This window comes from Lagopus leucura, unplaced genomic scaffold, assembly GCF_019238085.1.
Source record: "Lagopus leucura isolate 7727_CA_CO unplaced genomic scaffold, USGS_WTPT01 Super-Scaffold_100064, whole genome shotgun sequence".
NCBI classification, from domain to species: Eukaryota; Metazoa; Chordata; class Aves; order Galliformes; family Phasianidae; genus Lagopus; species Lagopus leucura.
In genome coordinates this window covers 492,175-518,260 of record NW_024962308.1, presented here as the reverse complement: position 1 = coordinate 518,260, position 26,086 = coordinate 492,175, and the positions used below count along the sequence as shown (strand labels likewise).

At 41.5% G+C, this 26,086-nt stretch overlaps 1 protein-coding gene across 8 annotated transcripts; it reads left to right on the top strand.

The window, feature by feature from the left end:
- Positions 1–270: 270 nt before the first annotated feature.
- On the top strand, positions 271–25,826 carry HNRNPM (heterogeneous nuclear ribonucleoprotein M). Of its 8 annotated transcripts, none has more exons than XM_042886793.1 (18): positions 271–447; positions 3,520–3,689; positions 11,727–11,779; positions 12,604–12,611; positions 12,697–12,790; positions 13,289–13,375; positions 14,978–15,172; positions 16,123–16,276; positions 17,211–17,260; positions 17,811–17,871; positions 20,126–20,227; positions 20,816–20,860; positions 21,253–21,327; positions 21,812–21,910; positions 23,400–23,453; positions 24,111–24,181; positions 24,447–24,498; positions 25,394–25,826. In XM_042886793.1, the coding sequence occupies exons 1-18, from the start codon at positions 308–310 to the stop codon at positions 25,555–25,557; spliced, it is 1,674 nt and encodes a 557-aa protein (XP_042742727.1). In that variant the 5' UTR covers positions 271–307; the 3' UTR covers positions 25,558–25,826. The 8 variants fall into 8 exon arrangements, with proteins under 8 accessions (XP_042742727.1, XP_042742726.1, XP_042742719.1 ...); XM_042886792.1 differs by having other exon boundaries at positions 24,099–24,181; XM_042886785.1 differs by having other exon boundaries at positions 376–447; positions 23,400–24,181.
- Positions 25,827–26,086: the final 260 nt, after the last annotated feature.

Genomic DNA, 26,086 nt, shown 5'->3' with positions numbered 1-26,086 from the left:
CTACGCTGTGCCGTGCCATGCTGTACACTGCTGCGCTGTACCACGCTGTTATGCTGTGCCGTGCTATGCCACGCTGCGCTACGCTGCTCTACGTCGCGCCCCGCTAAGGCTACGCCGCGCCCTCTCCGTGCAACGGACCTCTCGCGGGAAGTGCGGCACTGCCGCGAGCAGGAGAACGGCGCAGAAAAATGACGTAAAAGATGACGCAGCGCCCTCGCGTGCTCCTCCCCCCCTCCCCACCTCCCGGCGTTCCTCGCGCCCGGCGGCGGGGCGGGCTCTCCTCACACAAAGGCGCAGCGTTGGGAAAATGGCGGCAGCGGCGGCTGTAGCGGCGGCCACCGAAAGCGCCGGGGGTAAAATGGAGGAACCGCCGGCGGCGGCGGCGGCGGCGGCGGCCCCGCCACCTCCCAACGGGGCGGGCGGCGCCGGGGACGCGCCCGCCAAGAGGTAAGGGTGCTGCTGAGGGCCGCCGGCCCGGCTGGGCCCAACGCGCCCCACGCGCCCTTCCCGCGCCTTGGGCCTGGAGCTGCCTGTAGCGGTGCCATGGGCGGGGGGAGGTGATTAGATGTAGGGAAGGTGTCAGAAAGGGAAAAACGATAAGAATCCGGCGGTTACGGTGAGAGGTCTGTGAGCGTGGTGGTGGTAGGCAGGAAAAGCTGCAGCTGCGCAGCGCTTTCGTGTGGGGACGCTGACAGAACGCGGAGAGGTTTCACAGGGAGCGGAGCTTTGTTTTCCTGGTTGTGAATTTGAGGAATATGGACTGCAGGCTGTTGTGGCTTTTATTTCTTTCTTTTTTTTTTCTTTTTTTTTTCTTCCCCTGTTAGTTTTTGTCCCCAGGCCTTAAATGCTACGTAGATTAGAACACTGCTGATGTTTTGTGAGCGATCCTGGCGGGGAGGTCAGCTGTAAGTGGATTTCCTGAGGTTCTGCACAGCTCACGTTTCCAGCTGCTGAGTGCTGTTAGGTGCCACACTGTGCTGTGTGGATCCGCAGTGTGAGAGGTGTCTTGAAACCACAACAGCCCGCAGCTGCAGTAAGGCAGTCAGCTGGGGCTGCGGGGGGCCCTTCAGCTCCTTATCCCTGAGCGCTGGGCATTCGATCCCTCAGGGTGCTCCTATCTGGGGTCATTTTACACCGCACAGCTTGCAGCCCTGGGTGGTGCAGTTACAGTCGTTTCTCTTTGGTAACACTTTGGTAGTTCTGAGGTACTTGGTGCTGTAATGCAAGGAAAATCAAAGTAAATAAAGTGTATTCTGAAAGCTGCTTATATGTGTTACTTTCTGTGGATCTTGCCTGTGCCCTGGGGGTGTTATTTTTCTGTATACCTTCTGTTATCTTTGTGAACAGATCACAGTTATTCAGAGTAGTTCCCTGTTGGGATGGGTGAAGTTGCTGTGGAAGTTTCACTTCAGTTGCCTCTTTCTCTTAATGTCACACACAGACATGATGTATTTTTAGGTGATGTGCGGAATTCGCTTCTTCCTGCTGTCAGGAAGTCCTGAATAATCAGTTGTGTTTGTGTTTGGCAACTGCAGTGACCTCTGTGGCCCTACACCTTGCTGTCATGCTTTTACAGTAATTGCTTTTTAGGTGTTGGGGATAGCTGCGGTGGTTTATCTGAAGTCCTGCAAATGAAAAACTTTGTAGCTGAAACAATTCCTTTTCACCTGGCTGGATTTTGTTACATTGAATGTTTGCAGGAGTAATTCCTAGCTTTATATTTGCCTTTAATGGCAGGTAGTGCTGCTTGCCTGAATTATTTATAGAGATAAGTGACAGCTTGATATGTTTATAATATAGTCTGAGAGCTTTAAATGCAAAGCTGGAAAATGTTTTTGCATGACACTGTGAGCTTGAAGCAGGTTTCACAGCAGTTCTACCCGTGTCTCACAGTTCCAAGGTTGAGGAACAGCTGTGCATTGGGTGTAGCTTCTAGCAGGTGTGCTCAACTCTGTGTTATTTCTTCAGTCAAACAGAAGTTAAGGAGTTCTGAGGATTCTCCTGACCTGTTCTGGAGTTTTTCATCATTTCATCATTTTTCATCAAGTGGGAAAGTCTAAAACTTCATTTTCGGATTAAATACTGTAGATAACTAATGAAAGTGTTTCGTTATAAACCTTCCTTCCAGCATATTACTTGTCGTGCTGAACCTATGTCTCCTTTGCTGTGCAAGTGGAGCACAACAGCCATACTTAAGGACAAGTCCTGTTGCTGTTATGTCTGTGCCTGTTAAGTACAACACTTTGTGTATTTGATTTTAACATGTGCTTGTGACTGGAGAAGTACAGGTTGTCACACAGTGGAAATGAGGAACTTGTTCCAATAGAACACTTCATAGACAACTGCATACGTCTCACCCTGCAGGCTGTTGTATCTGCTTGGTGATTTGAAATGGTTCTAGAGGAGTGAAAAGTGTTAATGCTGAAGTATGTTCACATCAGAAATCAAATTTCTTACCCAAGTACAAGTTTCTGACATGGCTTGGGCTGCATAGGCTCTGTAAAAGCTCATTGTATACACAAATTAAATAAGGTGATGTTCTAAGACTTGTGTTCTCTTGGATTCCTTCTAAAGCTGTGTTTTTGCATCTTCTGAACAGCACGCAGTGAGCAGGGAAGTTAATTGAGTCATTTAAAAAATTGTGTCAGGCTGAGGCTGAAGTATTTCATTATTTTATTTTTGGACACTTACATTTTACATACTGAGTGCTGTTTTTCAGTAGTGCTGTTCTCCTCTTGGGGGCATTCAGGGCCGGCCTGGATGGGGCTCTGAGCAACCTGGTCTGGTGGGAGGGAGTTGGAACGAGGTGATCTCTGAGGTCTCTTCCAGCCCAAACCATTCTGTGATTAGTGGCACTTAAGTCCTGTTAAGACCTGATGGGCAGCTAGGTTGGTTTAGAAATAGTTTCTTCATGCTCACTTTTGGCCTGTTAGAGCTAGTGTTCTGAGATAGTTATGGAGACTGTTCCAGGTGTTTGTTGAAAGGCTTGGCAGCTTTGGATTTGCGTTGTCCAAAAACTATATTTGGGGGAGAGTAAGAAGTGTTGTCACTGAAGGAGAGCTTCGATGCAGCATCCCTTGGCTGAAATTCTTACAGTGCAAGAATATAAATATGGTGGATGAACGCATTATTTGTCTAAAGGATGTTGAAAAATTATAGGTTAAGGAAAAAGTAGTGGATATCTGGTCTGGAGCATCACAAGGATGTGCAGTTCTGCCTGCTCGGCATTGGAGAGATTCATCATCTGAAGTCGTCAGCAGCTTTAGTTATGCTGCGTAAATAACTGTGGGAGAAGGCAGCGTGTAGTGGTGATAGAAGTTGTCTACTGCTGGGATGTCCTGGTTAGAATGCAGCGTGCAGCACTGACTGTGTGAGCGCCAATCTCTGCTCTTGTGACCGTGCTGCGGGTGACACAAGTAGATGAAATCTTGAAAGTCTTGGTGGTTGTTCTGTGGAGCAATGTGACAGGGGCAGAATGTCCGCGTGCTTACTGCTCTCCTTATCTTTCATTGTTTGCAGCGAAGGTGAACGACCGAGTCAGAATGAGAAAAGGAAAGAGAAGAGTGTGAAAAGAGGAGGAAACCGCTTTGAGCCATACGCTAATCCTGCCAAGAGATACAGAGCTTTCATTACAAATATTCCATTTGATGTGAAGTGGCAGTCTCTGAAAGATCTGGTCAAAGAGAAAGGTAAAGTGCAACTAAGTTTGATCAAGTGCTGTCTGTCGTCTGACATGCTGCTAACTTTGTAAACTTAACAGTTGAAGTTCTGGGTGAACTTGTGACATGAGTTTTGGGAAAGGTCTCCTTGAAGGCTTTTTTTTTTGTGCTGCACAGTGTTCTCTGGCAGCCTTCCAGATGGGGAGATCTTCCATAGGCATCTGGCATACTTATATAGCGTTTCATCAGAGATTACGAAGAGCATTTGTCTTATTGGTGGGGGAAAAAAAAAAAGGTTTTATCAGGTTTTAGTCTTGACATGCAGTAAAACTTCCTGAAGAATTTTGTCTCTTGGTAATACTTTAGTTATGTAATGCTGATCTAGCAAGTGTGTTCCTACATGTGTGTCTCCAAACTCTGTAGCGATTTGGGCTTAGAGAGAGATCTGCATTGCCAGTTGATGTCAGTAAAAATGTATTTAAGGGTGACCTGCAAAGGAGAAAAATGAGGTTTATGCTTTGGCATGTACCTCAACATGGATAGGGCTTTGGAAATCAAGTTTATTGTTTTCCCCATCCCTGGTTCTCTTCAACTTACACCTGTGAACGGGAACCTTCTTAGTGTGCAGGCCTCATCATCTTCATCTCTTCAAGACGATGAAGAAACTGAGTTGATTGCACTCAGGTGGTGATGAGTCTAAATGCATATTTTTGGCTCACTTGGTGTTATTTCTTTAAGTTGATGCCCAGCCTGCAGATTTTGAAGTTGCTTTGGAAATGCAGTGGGTTGGCCAGAAAATACTTGGCTTCCCCATCAATAAAATATATCAAACCATTCTAGGAGTTATGAATGCAACCATTCCTCTTGTGGGTCACTTCTAAAATACATAGTATAAGCCTAGCAAGTTAGAGAGCAATGTTCACTGTTGTTTGAACTTGGTAAGGGATGACGGTTCATGAGTTGTGGCCTAAAGAATCGGGAAAAACACTTCCAAAAGTGTTTTCCAGTGTCTGTTTTTGGAGGCAAAATGGAGCTGCTGAGTCTGTGCAATGAACTTAAGGACTATAAGCCCTGACAGCTGTCATAGTTAGAGGACGTGAGATGTTGACACTTGAGGTGCAACCAATGGTTTCCTGAAATCTGAAGATTACAGTCTTAAGAGACTGCTTTAACAGGCCCCCATTATGCATGGTCTCTTGCTTTAAACTATGCTTTCACTTTGCTACACGAGATACATTGGTTAATAGGAGTATCTGTATGTGTAGATGTCTAACATTAAGTGCTGTGTTGAATTCCGTTCCAAGTGTTTTGTGGTTTCTCTCCAGTTCACGTGGATGGAAAAGTCCGATGTGAGATTGTTTCCTGCCTTGCTGTTCAGCTGCTCATTCCAGCAGATACTCCTAGGGGAACGTTGAAACCTCTTCATTCTGTCTGCAGGGTTGATATGCTAAATATTGAGAAGCATTGTTCTTGGTTTTTGGGACTGCTTCTTAAAACATTACAGTTTAGATTTGCTGTGTAGTTGTGATTCATTCTAATTAGTTCCTGACTTCTTCCAAATTGGTGCTTTTGTGCTGTGCTTGAACTTGCTGAATCGGTGCTTCTTGACATAAGGCATAGTAGTTCCAAGAACCAGGAATGTAGCTGAGGAAAAATCTAAATGTTAGAATTCTTGGTTTGTGAGTGTAAGAATTACAGGCCAAATGTTCAAGGCTTTGAGAGCACGTGAAATGGATTTGTACACAAAGGGAAACGTAGGGCATTCGTGACTGCTGCATCGCTTGGCAGTCTAAAGATGGAAGCTGTTAGCAGCAATGGCGTAGCAGGGGACTGAAGGGAGGAGTTCACCTCCATCAGCTGTTTTGTGTCAGTAAGTATGGGTTAGGATATGAGCTTTGGAGGTCTGATATTTCCATGATCTGGTTCTTTCAGATGCGCACATCTGAAATCTTCTAAAGGTGACATTTCTCTCAAGAGTAACGCCTTAGTTCAGCCTTAGTTCAGTCACTTCAGTGTATTCGTTGGTGAAACTCAATTACAGGTGTGCAGTATTACAAAGTTGTTAACAAATCTAACGAGTGTTCTTGTTTGCAACTCCCTTGTACTGGCTGACAGACACAGTGTTCTATCAGCACTGGTTGCTGGCAATTGGTAGATGGCTTCAGAAGAATGGCTTCAGAGTGTAAGTGGAATCTGAAAGTAAATGTGATCAAATACTTCATATGGGTCTTACTCTGTCCCTCCTCAAATGTCTCTGTCTTGGGGAACAAAATGTTAATACTTCGTGACAGCTGGTATACATTGTGCAGTACTGCATGGTTACAGCAAGTAATTGAATTTGGGACATTTATGGATACCTTTAGTACAGAATTTTGTATTTCAAACCTTTTCTTGTCGAGAGTAGCAGGATGGCAGACAGTACAGGAGGAATGTGAACTATAAAGCTGGTTACATTCTGCTGTGGCAAAGCAGTCAAGGTTGTGCTCACACCACAGGTAGGGATCTCAGGAAGCCCTAGGGACTGCTTGTATTAGAATGGTTGTAATCACTTACAAAGCCAGATGTGTAGTGTCCTGCAGGCATGTGTCTCTCCTGCTATCAGAACCTAGGTGTAAGAATAGATTTGAGGAGAGAAAACAATGCTTTTTGCAGATTAAACTTTATATGAAGAAAAGCAACTGCTAAACTACACGTGCAGTCTTTTCTCTTGCTCCATCTCCTGAAGTTGTTAGAATCTTTGTGGCCTCTTAAAGATACAACTGAAGCCCTCTTGTTACTGTAGTTGACCCCAGGTACTGCACAGCATTTTCATCAGTTTGAGAGCAGCAGCTGTTTATGCCTTCAAGGCAGATATTCCTGGAGGACTACATGGGCTTCAGAGCCAGAGAAGATTCACGGTGTGCTCTCAGACTGAAGTTTTTGATGGGCGAAGAGAAAAGGATGTGTTAGTTTATCTGTCATTTCCCTCCCCTTGCTTTCTGTTGGTGTGCTGACAAGTTCTCAACAGCGTCTTGTCACAAGAGGATTTCTTCTCCTATCTCAACTTACTTAAAAATGGTTCTTCTGCAGACCTCTCAACCTCCTTCCTTCCTGAACTGCTTCCATCATTCTTCAACATCAGGTTCCACAACAACCTCTGTACTAGTCAGTTTATTTTTGATATTGAATCTGCAACTGCAGACAATGCTTCAGTGCTCTTCTTTTTGCATGAGGAAGTAGAATTTCAATGAATGCCAGTAAAATATCTTGCATGAGAACCATGCTGTCGTCAGTGTTCCACAGGGAGGTCAGAACTCAGGGCTGTGTGCAGTGCTCCTCAGCAACGACTGAAACACTGATGTGTTACCAACATTGTTTTTCATCTGAAGCTGAAACACAGCATCATACTAGATGCTATGAAGGAAAAATCGACTGTCTCCCAACCAAAACAGTTGTACTTCTGTTAATTGCAGATGTTTCAGCTTAATTCACTTTTTGATCAAAGCAGAAGATGTACTGCAGTAAGTTGCAGTGATTAAAAGGCAAGTAGAGCTGGAGTTTTGTGTGTTTTTTGTCAGTGTTGGGAAGAACTTTCGCAATTCAAGACTTGGTGGTACTTTTCAGACGTGTGAGAATGCTGTCTGAAGTCTTTTTTGTCATGAATTCACATGCATGGTGACTGCACAGAGAGGGCTTTGCCAGTACTAATGGGTTTGCTGTGCTCACAGCAAGGCACCTGAGTGTTCTTAGAGAAACAAACTAGCAGCTGAGAGCTGAGGTGATTGCAAGCCTTTAACTTCTCTTTGTTTCCTTTTGCATAATGTTTGCCATTCATGACTTTGTACGGTCTGTAGGTTGTATTTGTAAGCTTTAGAATCTTTTAAATCCAGCTGTGCACCAAATATGAGTCAAAGCAGAGCTGTGAGCACTGTTTAAGCCTGATTTCTAAGAGCACTGCTTCAATTAAATGTATTGAAAAACCATTATCAGTGGAATTTGGTACCTTGTCATAGCACTTAAAAGTGCAAACTTATGTTGTTCTGTTGTATTTAAAAAACAAAAACAAACTAAATTTGGCATCTCTGCCTAGATAGTTCAGTTTAATGGAAATTGTGCCATTTTACTAAGAACAGAAGTTGTGCTTGATGCTCTTGAGCTGTCTGCCACCTTGTTCAGGAGGTGGCACAATCAGCTTTCCAGTGAGATGCACAGAGGAGGTTTCAGTTCCACTCTAACGCTGACAATATTTTAAGCAAATATCTTAAATTTCATTAGCATTAAAGCTTTCAGTGTAGATAATTCAATTAAGACTTTGAAATGTGAGGGTGGATCTGACTGTTTCTTCCACATTAAGGTTGGGAATGACCACTAAGATCAGGCCATCAAATAAATTGCAGCCATCGAGTTGCTCTATTTCATTGCTCTAACCATCTTTTCAGGGTTGTGGAGTAGAACCAAAACTGCTCAGGCTTTTTTCTTCTGGTCCCTCATGCAAAAGGGAGACTTCCACTCCCCTATGCTAAGAATTATCCATTTCCCCTTTGCTAAAAATACTTTTCTTCTCACTTTTTAACTAAATCTTTGTACATTATATGCGTCAAGTGTTGTCTCTTCCCTGCCCACCGTGAAACTTTCTAGCAGTTGCCAGTCATGAGCTTTTAAGCACCATAAATGACGGGGTAATTAGGAAATTACAAATTGTCTATTATTAAAGGTATCTGGCTTTTGATAGCACAGCCTTCTTTTGAATCGTTTGTTTTGACTAGTGGAGATAATGGAACTGTTTAATTTGATGTTGTCTTGAGAAGCTCCTTTATTTATTATTTACTTTTGACACTGAGTCAAAGCAACTACTGTTACATAAAGCATTTACCACTTCCTCCTTTTCTGTGCTTCTCTACTTGCTGATACTTGCATCTCTGGTCCTTTCAGAGGGAATCAGATTGCCCAACTTCATATTCCTCAAATCTGATGTTTGCAGCTGAGCTTTTTCTCCTGGTTGTTTCTCAGATGTGTGAATGCTCTCAGACTACCTTGCTTTAAAGTCTAAATTTTCAGTGCAGATAAAACTGCCCAGATTTCACATTCTCTCCCCAAAGGAGAAATGATAACTGTATGAAGTAGAACTTGGTCATAAATAAGAGTAGAGATTGCTTTAGTTAGTTTTTCTACTCGTTTCCATTTCTGCTGCATCATCTGTATTAGAAGTGCTGAGTTCCTGAACTCTCTCAGATCAGAGCTTTAAGAAGGAAGTCTGTAATAACACTGTGCAGTACGTATTCCTTAATTATATTTCCATTAACTTAACAGCTGGTATTTTCTGTAACTTTCTCTCCCCCTGGAGGCTGATCTGGCACTCATAGAATCATGGAATAGATGGAGTTGGAAGGAATCTTCATGACCATCTCTTTCAACCTCTTGTGCCACAGACACCTACCAGCTCAGGCTGCCAGGGCCCCATCCAGCCCCAGCTTCTGGGCATGGGGACACAGCGGGCCTCACTGCTCAGTAAAGAATTCCTTCCTGTTTCCTGACATCTCATCTAAATCTTTCCTCCTCTGGTTTAAAGCTGTTACCCCTTCTCCTATCACTACACACACTGATAAAGAGTCTCCTCATCTTTATTGTAGGCTCCTTTTAAGTACTGTAAGTGATCTTCTTTTGTGTTTGAATGGAATTTCTTTGCTCGTGGATGCAGGATATCTTCCCTCACACTGTGTTCCTTTTGCCCTCAGGAGGTTTCAGACAGAGCTGTCTGCTGTTGCTATTTCTCTGTGGCTTGTCTTTGCAAAGTTACAGGCTATCCTTGCCTTCTATCACTGATATATCCTCACTTCCTGATGTTCTGATGTTCCTGTGGTTTGGAATCTACAAAGAAGCCAAGTAAAACATGACCTAGCACAGGTTTCCTTTGCCAGCCTCAAACAAGAAGCCTGGAAGAACTGTTAAGTTAGCATGTTGCTCAGGTGGAAAAACTGAAGAGAGCTGTGTTGGTTTTTTTTTATTCCCCTTCAGTTCTGCAATCTGGAATTGTTTTCTTAAATAGTGTAGTGGCTCAGTATCCGTGTCATTTACCACTCCACACACGTCGTGTTTTGTTTGTGGTTTTTGGCTATTCAGGAAAATTCAAAGGTCCTTCAAGATGTGTGTTACAGTTTTAGTGCAGGCATCTGTAGGGCTTGAATGTGAAGTACTGAGCAGATTGACAAAATTTTCCAGGTAATGCACAACTGCTTCTATATCAGACTTCAGGAAAGCTTGTTCAGAGGTGGTGTTCCTTTTTAAAAAAAAAAAAAAAAAAAAAAAAAAAAAAAGCATGTTAAATTATATTTAGTATGTTATGTTCAAGGTGGGCAGACTTCTTTCCGGAAGCGCTGATGTGCATGAGGAGCTGGAGCTGGCTTTGATAGCAGAGCACAGAACCCTGGGTCCAGGGGCTCAGCAGTGCTGTTGAGAACTCAGAGTCACAGGCTTGTAACTTGCCATTGCTGTGCTCTGTGAAACGGAGTGCTTTTCTCTTGTAGGCAATCTGGGCATTTGTTGTCTTACTGCATAAATTGTTGAATCACGTTCTTGATAAAAGTTCCATTGGCTGCTGCTGTTGAGATGAATGGCTTCAGAATGCCTTGGTAATGCTGAATGTTTGGGCTGGGTACATGGCGCCCATGTCCCAGCAGGGATGGTGCCAGCAGGACTGTGACAATGCAGTCCTGTCACTCAGTTGCTGTGGAAGCAATCCCATGGGTACGGTGTGACCCTGTGCTGTTCAGATTATAGGGAGGAGATGGTTTTTGTTACTCTTTATTTCAAGAGCTGTCACTGAAGTAATGAATAATACTGTGGATAATTAGTGAGCACTCTAATCTGCCCTGTCCATTTTGAAGGGGTTTGTTTGCCTCTACCAGGCTTGAACCTCATGAAAATATGCTTGACTGACTGCTTTAGTCTGTCAAACTAGCTGCTCTTTGGATGGAATGTTGATGTGGATTAATTTGCTTTTAAATTGGAAATGGAAGAAGAAAAATGCAATTTTATCAAGCATTCCTTTTCTTCCAGCTTCTAGGAAAAAAAAAAAGTGGAACAGTCCATTCCAGTGGTGGTCTGTGTCTGATGAAGGACTGCTCCTGTGGGTGCTGGGGCTGAGCGCTCTCCCTCTGTGAAGGAAAATCTTGAATGTGAGATTCTTGCTTGGAGTATGCTATCAGTATTCACATCTGGTTGTGATACTGTTTTCTTTCCACCTTTCAGATAATGCAACTTGGAGTCCTCTTGTATTTAAAAAGTAGAATGTGCAAAGAAAAAAGTCTTTTATTAAAGAGTGATTCTGAAAACCTTTGTATGCCACTCACTTCAAGGGCAGCAGCCATGGCGGTAGTTGTGTCCTGGAGGTACATCATATAGTTCTGTGGTCACAGAAACAAAACAAAAGCGTGAAAAGGAAAAGGACCAACATAACAAAAAGCAGTCCTAATCTTGTGAGGAATGGTGCAGATACAGTTTTCTGGTTTGTTTTGCATCTTGCTTTAAGTTGTTTTGTCTTGGAGGCAAATATGCAGACAGCTAATGACTTATTATCAAGCCTAAAACATGGACTGAAATTTTACAGTGGCTTAACAACAGGCTACGTTGCTGGAATGAAGTAGGCAGCGAATGATCTTCTGGTCTGTTGGGTCAGTCTGCTCCCTTCTTTGGATTTTTACTGGAGAAAAGTCCTGAGAAAGTGAATGATTGTTTGAGTTCTGGGCTGGGGAGATGAGACTGACGCCATGCAAAGAGAAGGAAAATCGTTCTGCAGACTTCCTCATAGATTTGGATTGCCTGAAATGTCATCAGTGAGCACTGAAGATCGAGTAAATAGATATTGTGGAAATAGCCAGCTTTTCAAGTGGAGGAAAAGCAAGAACATACTTAATCTTAAGATTTTACTGCATACCTGTAATTGTCCAGTTTTGTGGTTTAGAGAACATGGAGTGTTTCTGGGCTTTCTTTTAAGGCAGAGGCTCCATACACGGTTGATTGTTCTAAATTCCCATTGTTTTCTTGGCTTTTCTCCCTTGGTATATGTGTCGTCTGGAATCTGATTTGTAGTTGGTGAGGTAACATACGTGGAGCTCTTAATGGACGCTGAAGGAAAGTCAAGGGTAAGTGTTTGTGAGAATTTCTTCTGTGGATTTTCTACATGACAAATGTAATTGTATAGAGGCGTGGAATGAAAGGAGGTCAGGGAGGCAGAGAGTGTGTATGCTTATGGCTATAGCACAGGATTGCTTAAAAGCTGTGGGGATGGGGAGGTGGTGGGATGGGAACAGTGTTAGGGTGGTCTTCCACTGTGTTCAGTTGGTGTTGGCTGTTTGCATTGCCCATGGACCCTAGCAGTATGCATAGTGGTATGGAATATTAAAGTAATACTTGTGTTTTGGAAAATGTCACTGTAGTGGTTTGCTGAATTCGTAAGGGCAGTGTGTAGAAGCAGGTTCTGTAAAATACTCTTCCTGTGAGAGTAAACATAAGTACCTATGAAGGCAATATGCATTTAAGTTAAGAAATTGACTTAAGTCCTTCAGTCCAGTGAAGATATCTTGCAGGAAGAAATAGTAGGAGCTCATTTAACTGTCCTGAAGGATATGGATTTAGGGTGAGAGAATATGGCCAGGATTTTGCTGTATGGCAGAGAACAGTTGATGTGGAGCGTGTGGTATTTTTCTTGGAGAACGTGGACTTAGTTCTGCTTGTTACAACTTCAGAAACTACAGCTTAACCCTTTTAATGCATAAGCAATTATATCTTAATTCAATTCAAGGAATTCAAGTAATGAATTGGGTAACATTACATTCATTTTCTTTCTATTAGAGTTAACTAATGTGAATTGACGTTTTAAAAATGTTGTTTGTGTTTTGTGCTTTTACTTACTTTGTTTTTTCTTCCCTCCTCTCCTTGTTGTTCGTCTGTGAAATGATATCATCAGGGATGCGCGTAAGTTCACTTATGAATTTTTAGCAAGAAATGAGGTAACTCTTAAGATACAAGCAGTGTTCTTAGAAGTCTTGTATCTTCACAGTGTTGTTGAATTCAAGATGGAAGAAAGCATGAAAAAGGCTGCAGAGGTTTTGAACAAGCATAGTCTTGGTGGAAGACCGTTGAAAGTGAAAGAAGTAAGACTCACATCTGTTCTTTCAGCGCCGTGGAAAAAGGCAGAGGGTTGCTCTGCAGTCCAGCAGTATGGCTTACTCATTTGCAGCTGATAATTTTTGACCAAAAGCGTGACCTTGAAATAGATACTGAATTTTCTTTACCCCTAGCATGTGTTGGTGAACTTCAGTTTGAATGTGATTGCCTAGACTAAACTTGATTTAAAAAATGGTTGCTTCTGATAGTAAGGCAGAACTGGGGCAAAGCAAGCTGTAATGCAGGTATATGACTTGAAAAAGCAACTTGCATGAGTGTTGTTTGTTCTTGACTGCTTTCTGTTGAATTCTGCATCATGATAAATGTGTTCTGCAAACAGTTCCATAAAATAAGCTGGTTTCTGAAATACTCTGAAGATTTGTTTCCATTCTAGTGGCTTTGCTGTCGTCAACCCCTGTGACACGCTCAACTGTACCATGAGTTAATCCTTATTTATTGACAAGTTTAAACTTCTGTTCCAGCAGCTTAGAACCTGTAGCTACATCAAAGGCCCAATTAAACAAAAATCAAGAGAGACTTCTTCAGTGTTAACAGTGACTCTTGGCCGTAGGGTAAGCAAGTTGTTCTTGGCTAGGCAGGCTTCATGTTCTGCTGTGCCTGTACCGCCCCGAATGGTTGGGGAAAAAAACACCTGAATGAGTGTAAGATGGGAAATGTGTGCAGAAAGTCCGCTCTTAGCAATGTGTGTTCTTAGAAGCACTTGAGGAAAAGAATGTGGTGTGGAAGTGGCAGCACTTCTCAGAATCTAGCTTGTTTAAATGATTTTATGCATTCTGAGGAGCAGTGGTTTGAGTCTTGCTGCAAGCCATCATCTGCTGCTGGTGACCTCTTGCTGCCCTTTAAGGGAAGTGAGAGTAGAAATGGATCATTAGAAAAGTGGTTCTACCTGAAACTTACCAAGCACTGACTTTTCAGAGGGGCTCTTGGGAGAAAAAGGTATTGAAGTGGGGCTGTGTGCGATCAGTTTTCCTGTTATACACTGTTATATTTAGAACTGAAAGTCACGTTGCCCAGTTGGCATCAGACCTTGTAAAGAAGTAGTTGTGATTTGACCGAGTCTTCATAAAGCGATTGCCGTACTCGAATATTTCTGCTTAAATGGCACCAACAGAGCAGACGTGATAGCTGAAATGGGTGAAGAAGCATGCTTCAGTTGTAAGGGGTTCAGCACCACTTCTCCAAGCCAGGGGTTCTGACTGTGTGAAAGGAGTTAAATTATTGTAGACAAATGTTAGCATAAGTTTTGCCAACTGTCCAGCACATACATCTGTGTTGGCTGTTTCATTGCTGGAAAGCATGAAAGCCTTCAAGTGAATGACTGATTGAAGTAGATGTTGCTGGATTAATCAAGAAAGGTGTAATTCCTCCATTCCTCAATTTCACAAATGTGCTGTTGTTTCTTCTTAAAATTCAGATAAAGATATTTTTTTGATTTAAATAACTTTTATTCTTAACATCTGTTTCTGACTAATGGAATGAATTTTGATTTTTTTCACTTGCTCGCTGAACACAATTTGACATTTCTGATTTAAGCAACATCAGTTTACCACGTGTTGTGAAGGTTCTCACTTTCAGTGTGAAGTTACAATAATTTTATTTCCTTGCTAAAAGTCTTCGTCCTGTGCTTTTAAGAATATCCTAAAATGTGAGATCTCACAGTAATATAATGGTACACCCCAACTATTTTTTCGATTTGGAAACTTGGGGCATTGAGGTATAGGAGCTGCCCAAAGGAATCTTTGAGATTTTACACAGTGTGTCTTGTCTTGTGAAGTGTAATTGCAAGATTAATGAGTTGTTGTATTTTCAAAATGCCAAAGGTTAATAGCAGTTTCTCTTCTAAAACCTTTGAATTGTCATTTTGTCTTCAGAACAAATGTGGCTGAGGTTTGTTGTGGGTGTTAAATAATAAAAGGTACCTTCAAAATGAAGGGAAACGTGTGAGTAACTTGCTAACTTGAAGGGGCCTCATACTTTGGTTTTAAAAAGTAAGATGATAATAAAAATATAACAATGTGATTCCCCGTAGATCTACAGGGACCTGATAGACCCATATAAAAAGTCTCTTCTTTTGACTTGTGGCCATGCTACTAAGACCCTGTGCATTTATTGGAATCGTGGCAAACTTAATTTGTTGTTTCTGTGTCTTGCAGGATCCTGATGGCGAGCATGCCAGGAGAGCAATGCAGAAGGTCATGGCAGCTGGTGGAATGGGTATTGGCCCAGGCCCTGGTGGCCCTGGAATGATCAATATCCCACCTAGTATACTCAACAATCCCAACATACCCAATGAGATCATTCATGCTTTACAGGCAGGGAGGCTTGGAAGCACTGTCTTTGTTGCAAATGTAAGTGTTTTATATGCTCTGTGAAGAGAAAACCTGGGTTCAATCTGGTAAATTAAAGGAAAAGTTGTAGAGTTTCTCTGTCCCAGTAAAAATGAGTAGTAACTCTTGTGACTGATCTTACTTGGAACACCTGCTGAGTGGATAGTGAGCTTTTAGTGCTTCCTGTGAATGAAAAATGAGAGCTGGGAAAGCTGTCATGGATGTAGTATAAAAAATTTTTTTTCCTCATTGTACTTCCCTGATTCTTTAGAGTATGCAGTGTTTTCAAATACTAAAACTAACCACGATCAGCAGAGGAAAATGCAGCTTATTTGATGGAGAGGCAGTGGAGAGACATTGAGCTAGATGGAGGCTAGAGAATGTGAACTCGTGGAAAGTCTGAAGGATCTGGGTTTGTTCAGCTTTAAAGGAAGAAAGCTCAAGGAATACCTGATTGCTGTCTCCAGGTCTCTGATCAAGGGACACAGAAAACAGAACCAAGCTCTTTGTAGGGTATGTGAGTTGGAAGATGGGTGCTTCTGTTTACATACTGGGATTTTTTTACCTTGAAGTTGATGAAATACTGGAGGGCTTGTCTGGAGAGATTGTCAGCCGTGTGCGCTTCATAGTGCTCACAGCTGAGCTGAACGTGGCCCCGAATGACCCGAACTAATTAGAGCTGTTTTCAGCAGTGAGTTAAGAGTAGCGACTTCTGGAAGTCCCTATTCAAACCTGATTATTCAGTGATTCTCTGTCTGAGTAAAGTAAGGTTGCTGTTTCCTACATATTAGGGTGTTGAGTAATGCGTGAGGTTCTGGAGCATTCTCTGGCATCCTGTTATTTACATTTCATCCCATCTATCTGAACACTGCTTATTCTTATTGCAGATACTGAGAAATGAAAGTGAGAGCACTGAAGGTATTCTTTTGTTGGAAAGCTTTCTCATGCTTTTAATATCACTTGTCTTCCAGTTGGATTACAAGGTTGGTTGGAAGAAACTGAAAGAAGTCTTCAGCATGGCTGGTGCTGTGGTTCGAGCAGACATTTTAGAAGATAAAGATGGCAAAAGTCGTGGAATTGGCACTGTCACTTTTGAACAAGCCATAGAGGCTGTTCAGGCTATATGTATCCTTAAATAGTAGTAATGGTAAATACTAAGTAGGTTTGCTGCAAAGCAGGATAAAATGTAAATTATGCTACTGTAGTTAAGAATCTTTATTGCAGTAAGTGAAGCCATTACAGTGGGTGGAAAATGTAAGGAAAACTGGGGGGGGGGAAAAGAAAAATACGTCTTGAAAGAACTTTTCTGACTTGCTCAGAATGATTAACAAGGGTGGATGTATGAATTTTGTAGCCCTGTTAGTAAATTCTTGTCTCTAGGTCACAACTGGTAATAAAGTGCAATTTATTAGAAAGGGTTTGTCTTACATTACTGCAATGGCGGTAAGGGAGGAATGTAACAGATCCACCTGCAATGTGACAGGCTTGACCTGGTTTGTTCTGTTGTCATCCATATCCTTACTCTGTCCAAGCTGTGATTTGCTGCATAGCAGTCCACGCACACAAACACGCACAAAATATAAAAAGTTAAGCCTTGTCAGGGTAAGCTGAAGCTTAAAATATTAACGTTAGGGAATCCTGTGACATTCGTGTAGTTGCTGATTTGAAAGTCGTGGGAAGGTCTGCATGTTTTCTCCTGTTTGAAATAACTAAAGCTTCCAGTGTGATGTTCTAACACTGGTTTTGAGACACGTCTTAAGGGGTGTCTTAATTTATTCTTAATCACAGGACTGCTTTTTAACTTGCATTTTAATTTCATCAGTAAGCTTTGGAAGGTTTTTAGTTTTGGAAAAAGCAGAAGGATTTTTCGTTGTCTGAATAATAACTAATAATAGTCTGAATAATAACTAATAATAGTCTGTAAAAACTAAGCTGGGGGCGTGGAGTTCTTTTGTTCTGCGGTTTCTTTTGAACTCTGCATCAGATAGCATTTCAATTTTTTTCAATTTTTTTCTTTGTGGTTTTAATGCTTGCAAGATAATCCTTAATGAAACAAAAGCAATGTTTAATGGGCAGCTGCTGTTTGACAGACCAATGCACGTAAAAATGGTAAGTATGTTCAAATTCCTACTGCTTTTTGAACTGACACAGTGCTTGTGACCTTTTTTTTGGGTGATGTGTGACTTCCAGATTGGTGTGACAGAAGTAAACAGCATGTTATGACAAACACAGCCCTGTGCTTTGCATCTCAGTTGTAGCTTTTGAGTTGAAGTACTGGAAGAAATGCACGTTCTGTTGGAAAAACTTGGCCTAATGCCTTGTGATACCAAGTCACATAACTGGGGAAGGTTATATTTGCCCAGGGAGGTGGTGGAGTCTCCTTCTCTGGAGATGTTCAAGACCTGCCTGGACGCCTACCTGTGCGACCTACTGTAGGGAACCTGCTTTGGCAGGGGGGTTGGACTCGATGATCTCTGGAGGTCCCTTCCAACCCCTACAATTCTGTGATTCTGTGATATTTAATTATTTTTCTAGAAGATGATGGTAAATACAATAAGGATTGCTTTAAGTTTCTGTAATTAGACGGGGGCAAGAAATAATTCTAGCAAGAAGGCAGGCCAGGGTCATGTACCAGCTTAATGTATTGAATTATTTTTAGGATGAACGAGCCTTTCCCAAAGGAGACTTCTTTCCTCCAGAACGACCCCAACAACTTCCTCGTAAGTTTCTCCTCCGTGACTGAATATGTTCTGTTATGCTTTTTAATTTGCTTCACAGCAACTTAAACACATGCAAGATGAGACTGAATTTGAAAGCACTTTGCCTTCAGGATTGCATTTAGAGAGATTTCCTTTATATTCCTGGGTTATGCATATTACTGAGTCTGCAGGTGTTTGAATCTTAGGCTTGAGAGGTACTGCTTCTGTGGCCTGCTATATGCGGGCAGGAAGAGATTAATAAATAGAATTTAAATAATAGATAACTATAACTTCTACTACTACCCAGCTGTTTAAACCCAGCCCTAGTGAAAATGGTTCAGACTTCTGAAAACTGGAATTCAAATGATTTTAGTAATATCAAAGGATAAAACAGTAAATGAGTTCATCAGCCTTGTCTCTTTTTGGGTACTTCCTTCAGTTCTTAGTAGCTTAAAGTTTATCCTAAAAACAGTATTCCATTAATGTACTCAGAGTTTCCAGGTGTCTCGAGTGTAATTCAAAAGCCCTACTAAAAACAGGGTTTAAAGGAAACATAATCAGCTAATAGACATGTGTGCACTTTTTTGTGTGCTTGGATGTTCTAGATATCTTGCATTTTTTCCTTCAGTTTAAAGGGCTGAGCTGAGGACCTGAGAATCTCCCAGGTCTTTTCAGGTTTCTCAGTGGAATTTTATACCACTTTATCAATCCTGAAGGGAGGGTGCAAAGAAGATAAAGCCAGGCTCTTTCCAGTGATGCCCAGTGATGGGACAAGGCATCTAAACATAAGGAAATGTTTCTGTGAGGGTGGCTGAGTACTGAAACAACAAGTTACCCTGAGAGCCTGGGGAGTCTCCATCCTTTAAGATAATGATAAGTGGTTCAGGGCAGCTGGCTCTAGATCATCTGGGGCCTTTGGGATGGAGAATCTGCAGAGGTCCCTTGCGACCTCAACTATTCTGTGATAATATAATGAAACACTGAACAGAAGGAGACTGGTTTGAAAGGGAGAAGTGTGGAGGTGAGGAAAAACCCCACTACTTTACAGCTGAAACTTAATTTGCTTAAATACAGTGAAAAATGTCAAGTTTGGCTGACTGTTCTAAACCGTAAAGTAGTTCTGTTAATTCAGCCATGTGAAGTTTTCTTATTCCTGGAAACAAATTCTGTTGTGTGCTGCTCCCTGGCATGCTTTAGCATTCGTTGATCCATCCCTTAGTTCAGTTATCTGCGTATTTGCCAGAGCTTTGTTCAGTAGCACTATCATCCGAGTTGCTTTGGTTGTTTCTCTCTTTTCTTTCCTTTTTTTTTTTTTTTTTTTCTGCCTTGACTTTCTGTAACAATATACCTAATCAAGAGAAAGTCGTTGGTTTCTAGTTTAATTACCTTTGTGTTAAGTGGAACAGCTGATTATGGAAACATATTTCTTGGCCTTTAATTTGGAAGGGGAGGTTATGGGAGGGGGGAAGAATGCTATCTCATGGTGCTTGAAAGCAAAATTTAACACTTCCTAAGAACATTATGTTGAGATCTAAACAAGGAAGTTGTATTCTCATAGGCAGAGAATACCATTGAGCTGTTACTTGGGTCAAATGCATTAAAAGAACTTTTTCTTCCTGATTAACGATGAGGAAAATGAGATGGTTTGGTTTTTATAATTTTATTTTATTTTGGGGCTGGGGAATCCATAATTGACTTGGGTACAGGAAAATTTAAATACTGTGTCTGGGAATGATGTTCTTCATTTCTGTAGGGAAGAGGCTGGCTGTGTGCTCTGAATTGTATAGGTGGCTGTCATAATGATAGGTGGAACCTTGTGGTCATTTAAATTCTTACCTGCAAGGGCAGAACCTTGGCAAAGACAGAAATAAGCCATTTGTTAATCAAAGGTGTTATTGTGAAAAGGATAGAAGTTGCTTCTACTAAATTGCCCACTCTATTCTCAGATTGAGGAGTTGCACAAAATAAGCAGTGTTCTAGCCAGTTATTTTTCAGGAGTCAGCTTAAAACCAGTCAAACAGAAAAACAACTTTTCTCAGCAGTGAGATAAAACTGGATGATGAGAAAGAATAATTGAGGTTAGATTTCAGTCTGCTTTGAGACACATCTGCTCTGGATTTACACTTTCATGCATTAACTATGTACCCCAAAGTGGGAACACAGCAAGATTTTTTTTTTTTTTTGGAGAATGGAAGTAAATTACTTAAGAATAAAACTTGCTGTTTTGTCAAATTATGGAAACAAGGCTTTTTTGATATCTGAATATTTTCTTCAGATGGTCTTGGTGGTATTGGCATGGGATTAGGACCTGGAGGTCAACCTATTGATGCAAATCATTTAAACAAAGGCATGGGAATGGGCAACATGGGACCTGGAGGTAAGAAGATTACTCCTATGCTTTGTTTCATGAGAGCTTTAAGCTGTGTAGAGGGTAGATAGTTTTGTTTTGCCCACAAAAAGAGTTGAAGTGTATTAGGAGTGTTAAAGCCAAGTGAAATTTTATTGAGCTATAAGTAATGAGCTTGATAATGGAAACCTGAATTTAACAGATAGCTCCATTTTTATTTTTTAATCATGGTCAAGGCACAGCTCTCATTTTCTGACTCTTGAGCGTGAGCAGCAGACACTGCAAATATACATTAAACTTTTAAAACCATCTGTTACTCTTAATACTCGTTAGTGGGCCTGCAAATCTTTGTTTAGGGTATGTTTAAACAGAAAAAGTTTTAAAGAGCCACCTAAAAAGTAGCACACATTCAGCTTTCAGATGCCTATGGGGTTTTTTTTTTCCACTTACTGCTTTTATTTGTTGAGAAGGAATGTTTCGATCTACTCAGAGCTATCACATGTAATGTTCAGCTGAAAGAGTGGATGCAATGTATGATCTGTATTTCTGCAGCCAGTCTGATGGCTGAAGCTTTGTAAAATTACATCTGCTATATAAAGCTTTCTCTTTTATTTTGAGGAATGGGAATGGAAGGCATGGGCTTTGGAATGAATAAAATGGGAGGTAAGCTGTGTTTTTTGAAATATATATAGCTTGGGTTTTTGGAAAGCCATGTAAACTTAGCCACATATAACTATCAGGCATTTGTGTTCTCTGTGAAATAATCACCTATTTAGTACAGACTTGTTCATTTTTGGGTATTAAAAGCAACTTCTGTAGGCGTATAAAGAAGGGATAAAACCTCAGAGAAAACATGAGCTTGGTTTGGATGTTCTTAAGCCTGACATTGGCTTAGGAAATAAAGCGTGACCAAATTCCGACTGAGTTTTGTGGATCTGTCATACAGAGTTGTCTTGATGCCTGTGAAAATGATCTGTGAAAAGCTCATTTTGGGGAGATGTGGTGTTAAGTTGAAATGCATTGCTAAAGAATCCCTGGAAAATACTTTCTTTTAGGAATGGAAGGTCCTTTTGGTGGCATGGAAAACATTGGTCGCTTTCCAGCTGGAATGAACATGGGCAGAATGAGTGGTAGGCACTGGGTTATCTATTACTCACCATTATCACTGACCACGCTCCTGAGTTTGACAGAAGTCCTTTTGTTTTCTGAAACTGTAGCAATGGAGGCTAGTTATTTTCCTCTTCCCAGCTTTTATTGGAAGAACTTAAGATTCACACGTGATGCAGTGTCTGCAAGGCCCTTGTTGCCTCTAAACTACAAAAAAAGACTGCTGAGGTTTCCTTGAACAAGATGAACTGTGTTCTGTCTGTATTAACCAGAAAGTGTCTTCTAGAGCAAAGCATCTGTCTTGTCTGCATTTAAGAGTTTTAAGTCTGCATTTGTGTTGTTTCTGTCAGTTGTGTTTTTGTCTTGGAAAGACAAGACAAAATAATGAGGAGGACACAGTAGAGGTTTGCCTTGCTGTTAACCTTTAAAAATCATGCCTGCATTAAAATCTTCAGTCAGAAGTTATTTGGGTGCCCCGAAGAAAATAATCAAACTTGATCTTTACAGAGATGGATCGTGCCATGGGTGGAGGATTTGAGAGAGAATTTGGAAGAAATGAAATGGGAATGTCTCGTAGTTTTGGAGAGACCTTGGAGAGAGGAATAGGTCAGTATGCAAAGCTAAGTACGTGTGCTTTCTCCTGGAAATACGTGAACTGTGCATGAAAATAGTGCTTTTTCTGTAACAAAAAAAGACCATATTTTGTAGGTAGCTGCTCTGATACTTCATTTTTTTATCAGACATAATGTGACAGTAGTAATCTGTGAGTTTTGTAATGGGATTTCAAATGGAACAGAGAACGTTTGATGGTCTTACATGCTACTTAGTGACTTTTTGTGTTAAATTGCCTTGTGTGTGGCAGAGTTCTGACTGATGTGAGACCTAAGCTTATAATGCAGCCTGCAGTCTACCCAGTAGATAAGAAAAATGTGGTGTAACAGAATCACAGAATCACCCGGCGCACAGTGAAACGTAGTGCAGAATTGCTGATAGAACTGAGACATCTCTATGAAATTAGATCTTTAATGTAAAGAATGGAGATCTTTTTATCAAAGTGATTAAAAAAAGCTTAATGACTGAATGATAGCACTTGAGTAACCAGGACTTGTCTCTAACAGTGTGGGGTTAGTGCTTTTTCAGTCTCTAAAGCTAAATGAAGAACACTTCTGTCTTTCAGCTGAAAGAAATACTGTATGATTGCTGCTGTCTTCCCAAGAAACTTCAATATATATTTCTTAAAGAAATAATAAATGTCACACAAGTCAAACCCATTCTTTCTTATTTAAGATACTACTGAAAAAAATGCAGAAGCCAGAGTCTTGCTTCTCTTCACTAAATAGAGTATTTAAGTAGATAGCTTCTTCAAGGCTGCTTCTCCTCAAATCAAACTCAAGGTTTTCTTGTTTCTTTGCTTTGTTTGTTTGTTTGAGTTTTGTTCCTGAAGTGCTGAAGTTAAACTCAGTGGATGAGGTGGTTTGTACAATAGGAACTCCTCCTAAGGGAGAGGAGACCAAACTTGTACTGCTGGAACTAGAAGACTCCGTAGGTTAGTCAGGACAACTCAACCAAGGAATTTTATGTAGCAGATCTAGATAATGTATTCTTGCTTCTGTTTTATGGCATAAGACAGCCTTTTCATACTTTCCACACTAAAAGGCTGAGCGTGCTTTATGAAGCCGTACTTCAGGATTCTTGTGTGGAGTTTGCTTTTTTTTCTCCCCCCCAGTGTATTGTACAGGACAGCTGCCAGCTGAAATTTAAATACTAACTTTTGCCAGCTGATCTCCCAGTATGCATATGCCTTAAAACTTTCCTCCTTCTGCGTGTGATGGTTTTCACTGTACATAGTGTGTGTAAATTAGAGTATTCATTAGGGATAAAGTGCTCTCTGCCCAGCTGTAGCACAGTCTGGCAGGATTAGTGATCTCCTAAAACGTGTTGCAGTCACAGTAACCTGAATCATCAGTGACAGTTATTCTTCCTGTCTGAAATAACTACTGCATATTCTACAGCAAGGCGCACATCGTGAAGTCATTTTCTGATTCAGTTTGCTAGTCCGTGTATGACTACTGGTAACTTGTTTGTTTTGTTCCAGGTGGTGGAAATGCCAGCATTCCTGGGATTGAGAGGATGGCTCCTGGCATTGATCGTATGGGCTCGGGAATAGAAAGAATACCTTCTGGGATGGGTCATGGGATGGAGAGAGTAGGGTCAGAAATAGACAGGATGGGTCTTGTTTTGGATCGCATGAGTTCCAATGTGGATCGAATCGGTTCTGGAATTGACCGAATGGCCCCTCTGGGCATAGATCACATTGCTCCTAACATTGAGAGGATGGGACCAGCTATTGAGAGAATGGGTTCTGGCATAGAAAGAATGGGTTCTGGAATAGGCTTTGGTATTGAGAGAATGGGTGCTGCCATTGATCGTGTCGGTACCACTATGGATAGAATGGGATCAGGCGTGGAACGTATGGGCTCCGGCATGGATAGAATGGGTATAGGGATGGAGCGTATGGTCCCTGCTGGAATGGGAACTGGAATGGGTCAGGTCATAGAGAGAATGCCTGCTGGTTTGGATCGCATAGGTGCCACTCCTATGGAAAGAATAGGAATAGATCGTATGGGTGCTGCTAGCATGGAGAGAATGGGCTTGGAGCGCATTGGAGCCACTAATATGGAAAGAATGGGTCCTGCTATGGGGCAGGGCATGGGAGCAGGCATAGATCGCATGGGACTTGCAATGGGAAGCAATTTTGAAAGAACAATGGAAATGGAACGTGGAAACTTTGCAGGCAATTTTGCAGGCTCCCTTGGAGGAACTGGAGGACCTGCAGCTGGGGTGGCCAGAAAAGCTTGTCAGATATTTGTGAGAAATGTGAGTAGCCTTCTTCCTATCTGTGTTGATCTCATCTGTGTTCTGTTGACTTCCGTTACAGTATTTAATATTGGATGCTGCCAGAGGTGGAATGAGGGAGACCGTTGTGAGTGAGAGCTATTTCCTTAGCAGGAGAACAGCTTTCTGCATCTGTAAATAAACACGTTGAAGTGTGGCTGCCCTGGGATGGAAAGCTTTTGAAGAGCTTGCAGTACTCACAGGTCATTTAACAGATCTTCAGTAATTGTTCTTCTCTTTTTCACAGCTGCCCTTTGATTTTACATGGAAAATGCTGAAAGATAAATTTAATGAATGTGGTAAGTTACAAATTATATCACTGGCGATCTCTGCTGATAGCTGTGTGAGACAGGAACTACTCTTCTGTCATAGGCACCAATACCTTAACTAAAATTTCACTCAGACCTGGAAGTACTAAATCTCAGGGTTGACAAGTGTTTTGCCCAGGAGAGTCCTACAGTGTTCAGAAGAAATGTTGTTACTGGCCAGTTGATAATCCAGTCAGTGCCCGCTCTCTCTCAGCTTGCTACTCAGTTTAGGCTCCTCTCTATATCATGGCTTACCTTGTGGATAGCCTCTGTGTGGTTAGAGAAAGAAATGGGTGTGGAAATCCAGGATTAATTATGAGGTTCATTTCTATAGCAAAAAGCCAGTGACTAATGGAAAGTATTGGTACACGTTTTATGTTTGAGTGAACATAGTTTGGGGAAACTGTCCTTAAAAAGATGTTCAGAAATTAATAATAGTAGCAATAAAAGAGAAACAAATCAAGTAGCCAAAAGGATTGCTAAATGTTGTTGGATGTGGGCTGTTCTGCTTCTGGGAATTTCTCTTGGCAGTAGCTACTGTCCCCTCACCTTGTTCCCTAATATTCACTGCTTGCCAAGTGCCAGCCCTCATCAGTTGCGATACGAATTAACATATTTGCAAGTTGGGCAGGGCTCATTAGCTTTGCTCCGTTCATCTACTTCTGATGCGTCATGCTTGAGGGAGAATTGACAGAACAAGTTTGAATTAATTTGTGCTTCCAAACTGAGAACACTCCTTTAAAAAAAATGGCCGTCCTGTCGCTTTAAGTCTCGAAGTGGTGGTGGTTTGTGAAGGTGGGCTTCCTGAGGTTCGAGCAGAGCACTGTGAATTGATAGTTAAGTGGTACGTTCTAGGTTAAATGAGAACCTTCCTTTTCTTTTGAAGGTCACGTGCTGTATGCTGATATCAAGATGGAGAATGGGAAATCGAAAGGATGTGGTGTGGTTAGATTCGAGTCCCCAGAAGTAGCTGAGAGAGCCTGCCGCATGATGAATGGGATTCAGCTCCGTGGGAGGGAGATAGATGTGCGAATTGATAGAAATGCTTAAGTAGTTGCTTTTTTAACACTGATACCAGATTTTTGAATTTGTATTTTTCTTGTTAACCATTTTAATTTGAATGGATGTAAAGGTGTTAAAATGATTCAGTTGCTTTCTGGAGTAATTTTAATTACTTTTTTAACAAATGGATTTCCATTTTACTGTTTTTTGCATTGAAACTGCAATGTGCACAATCTTTTTTTGTAGTTGTGGCATCTTGTTGACATTACAGATGTAAACAGTATGACTTTGATAATAAATGCAAGTTAAAGATTTCAGTCATTGCATCCATTACTGGCAGCATATCCTATGCTTGCAAAGCTATCTGTAAACTGAGCTCAGTAAAACTAGAGTTTGTTTTCTCCTGTGAAGTGTCAAGCAAGAATGTTCTTTTTGGTTGTCAGTTTGTGACAGACTTGAAATTGATGCACTTGCAGATCCACGTTAGTAGTTAATGGCGTTGGCACAGGGGAGCCTTTGGATTCCCCCTTCAGACCTGGACGATCGCTCTTTGCAGGAGCACTGGGGCTGATTTTTC

What these genes read in the sequence shown, in the direction of transcription:
- HNRNPM (XM_042886785.1), top strand. Translation starts at nt 11,756, where the DNA reads ATGGACGCTGAAGGAAAGTCAAGG. An exon ending in AGAGGCTGTTCAGGCTATAT is followed by an intron (nt 16,277 to 17,210) that starts GTATCCTTAAAT and finishes ATGAAACAAAAG; the next exon opens with CAATGTTTAATGGGCAGCTG. An exon ending in GACCAATGCACGTAAAAATG is followed by an intron (nt 17,261 to 17,810) that starts GTAAGTATGTTC and finishes AATTATTTTTAG; the next exon opens with GATGAACGAGCCTTTCCCAA.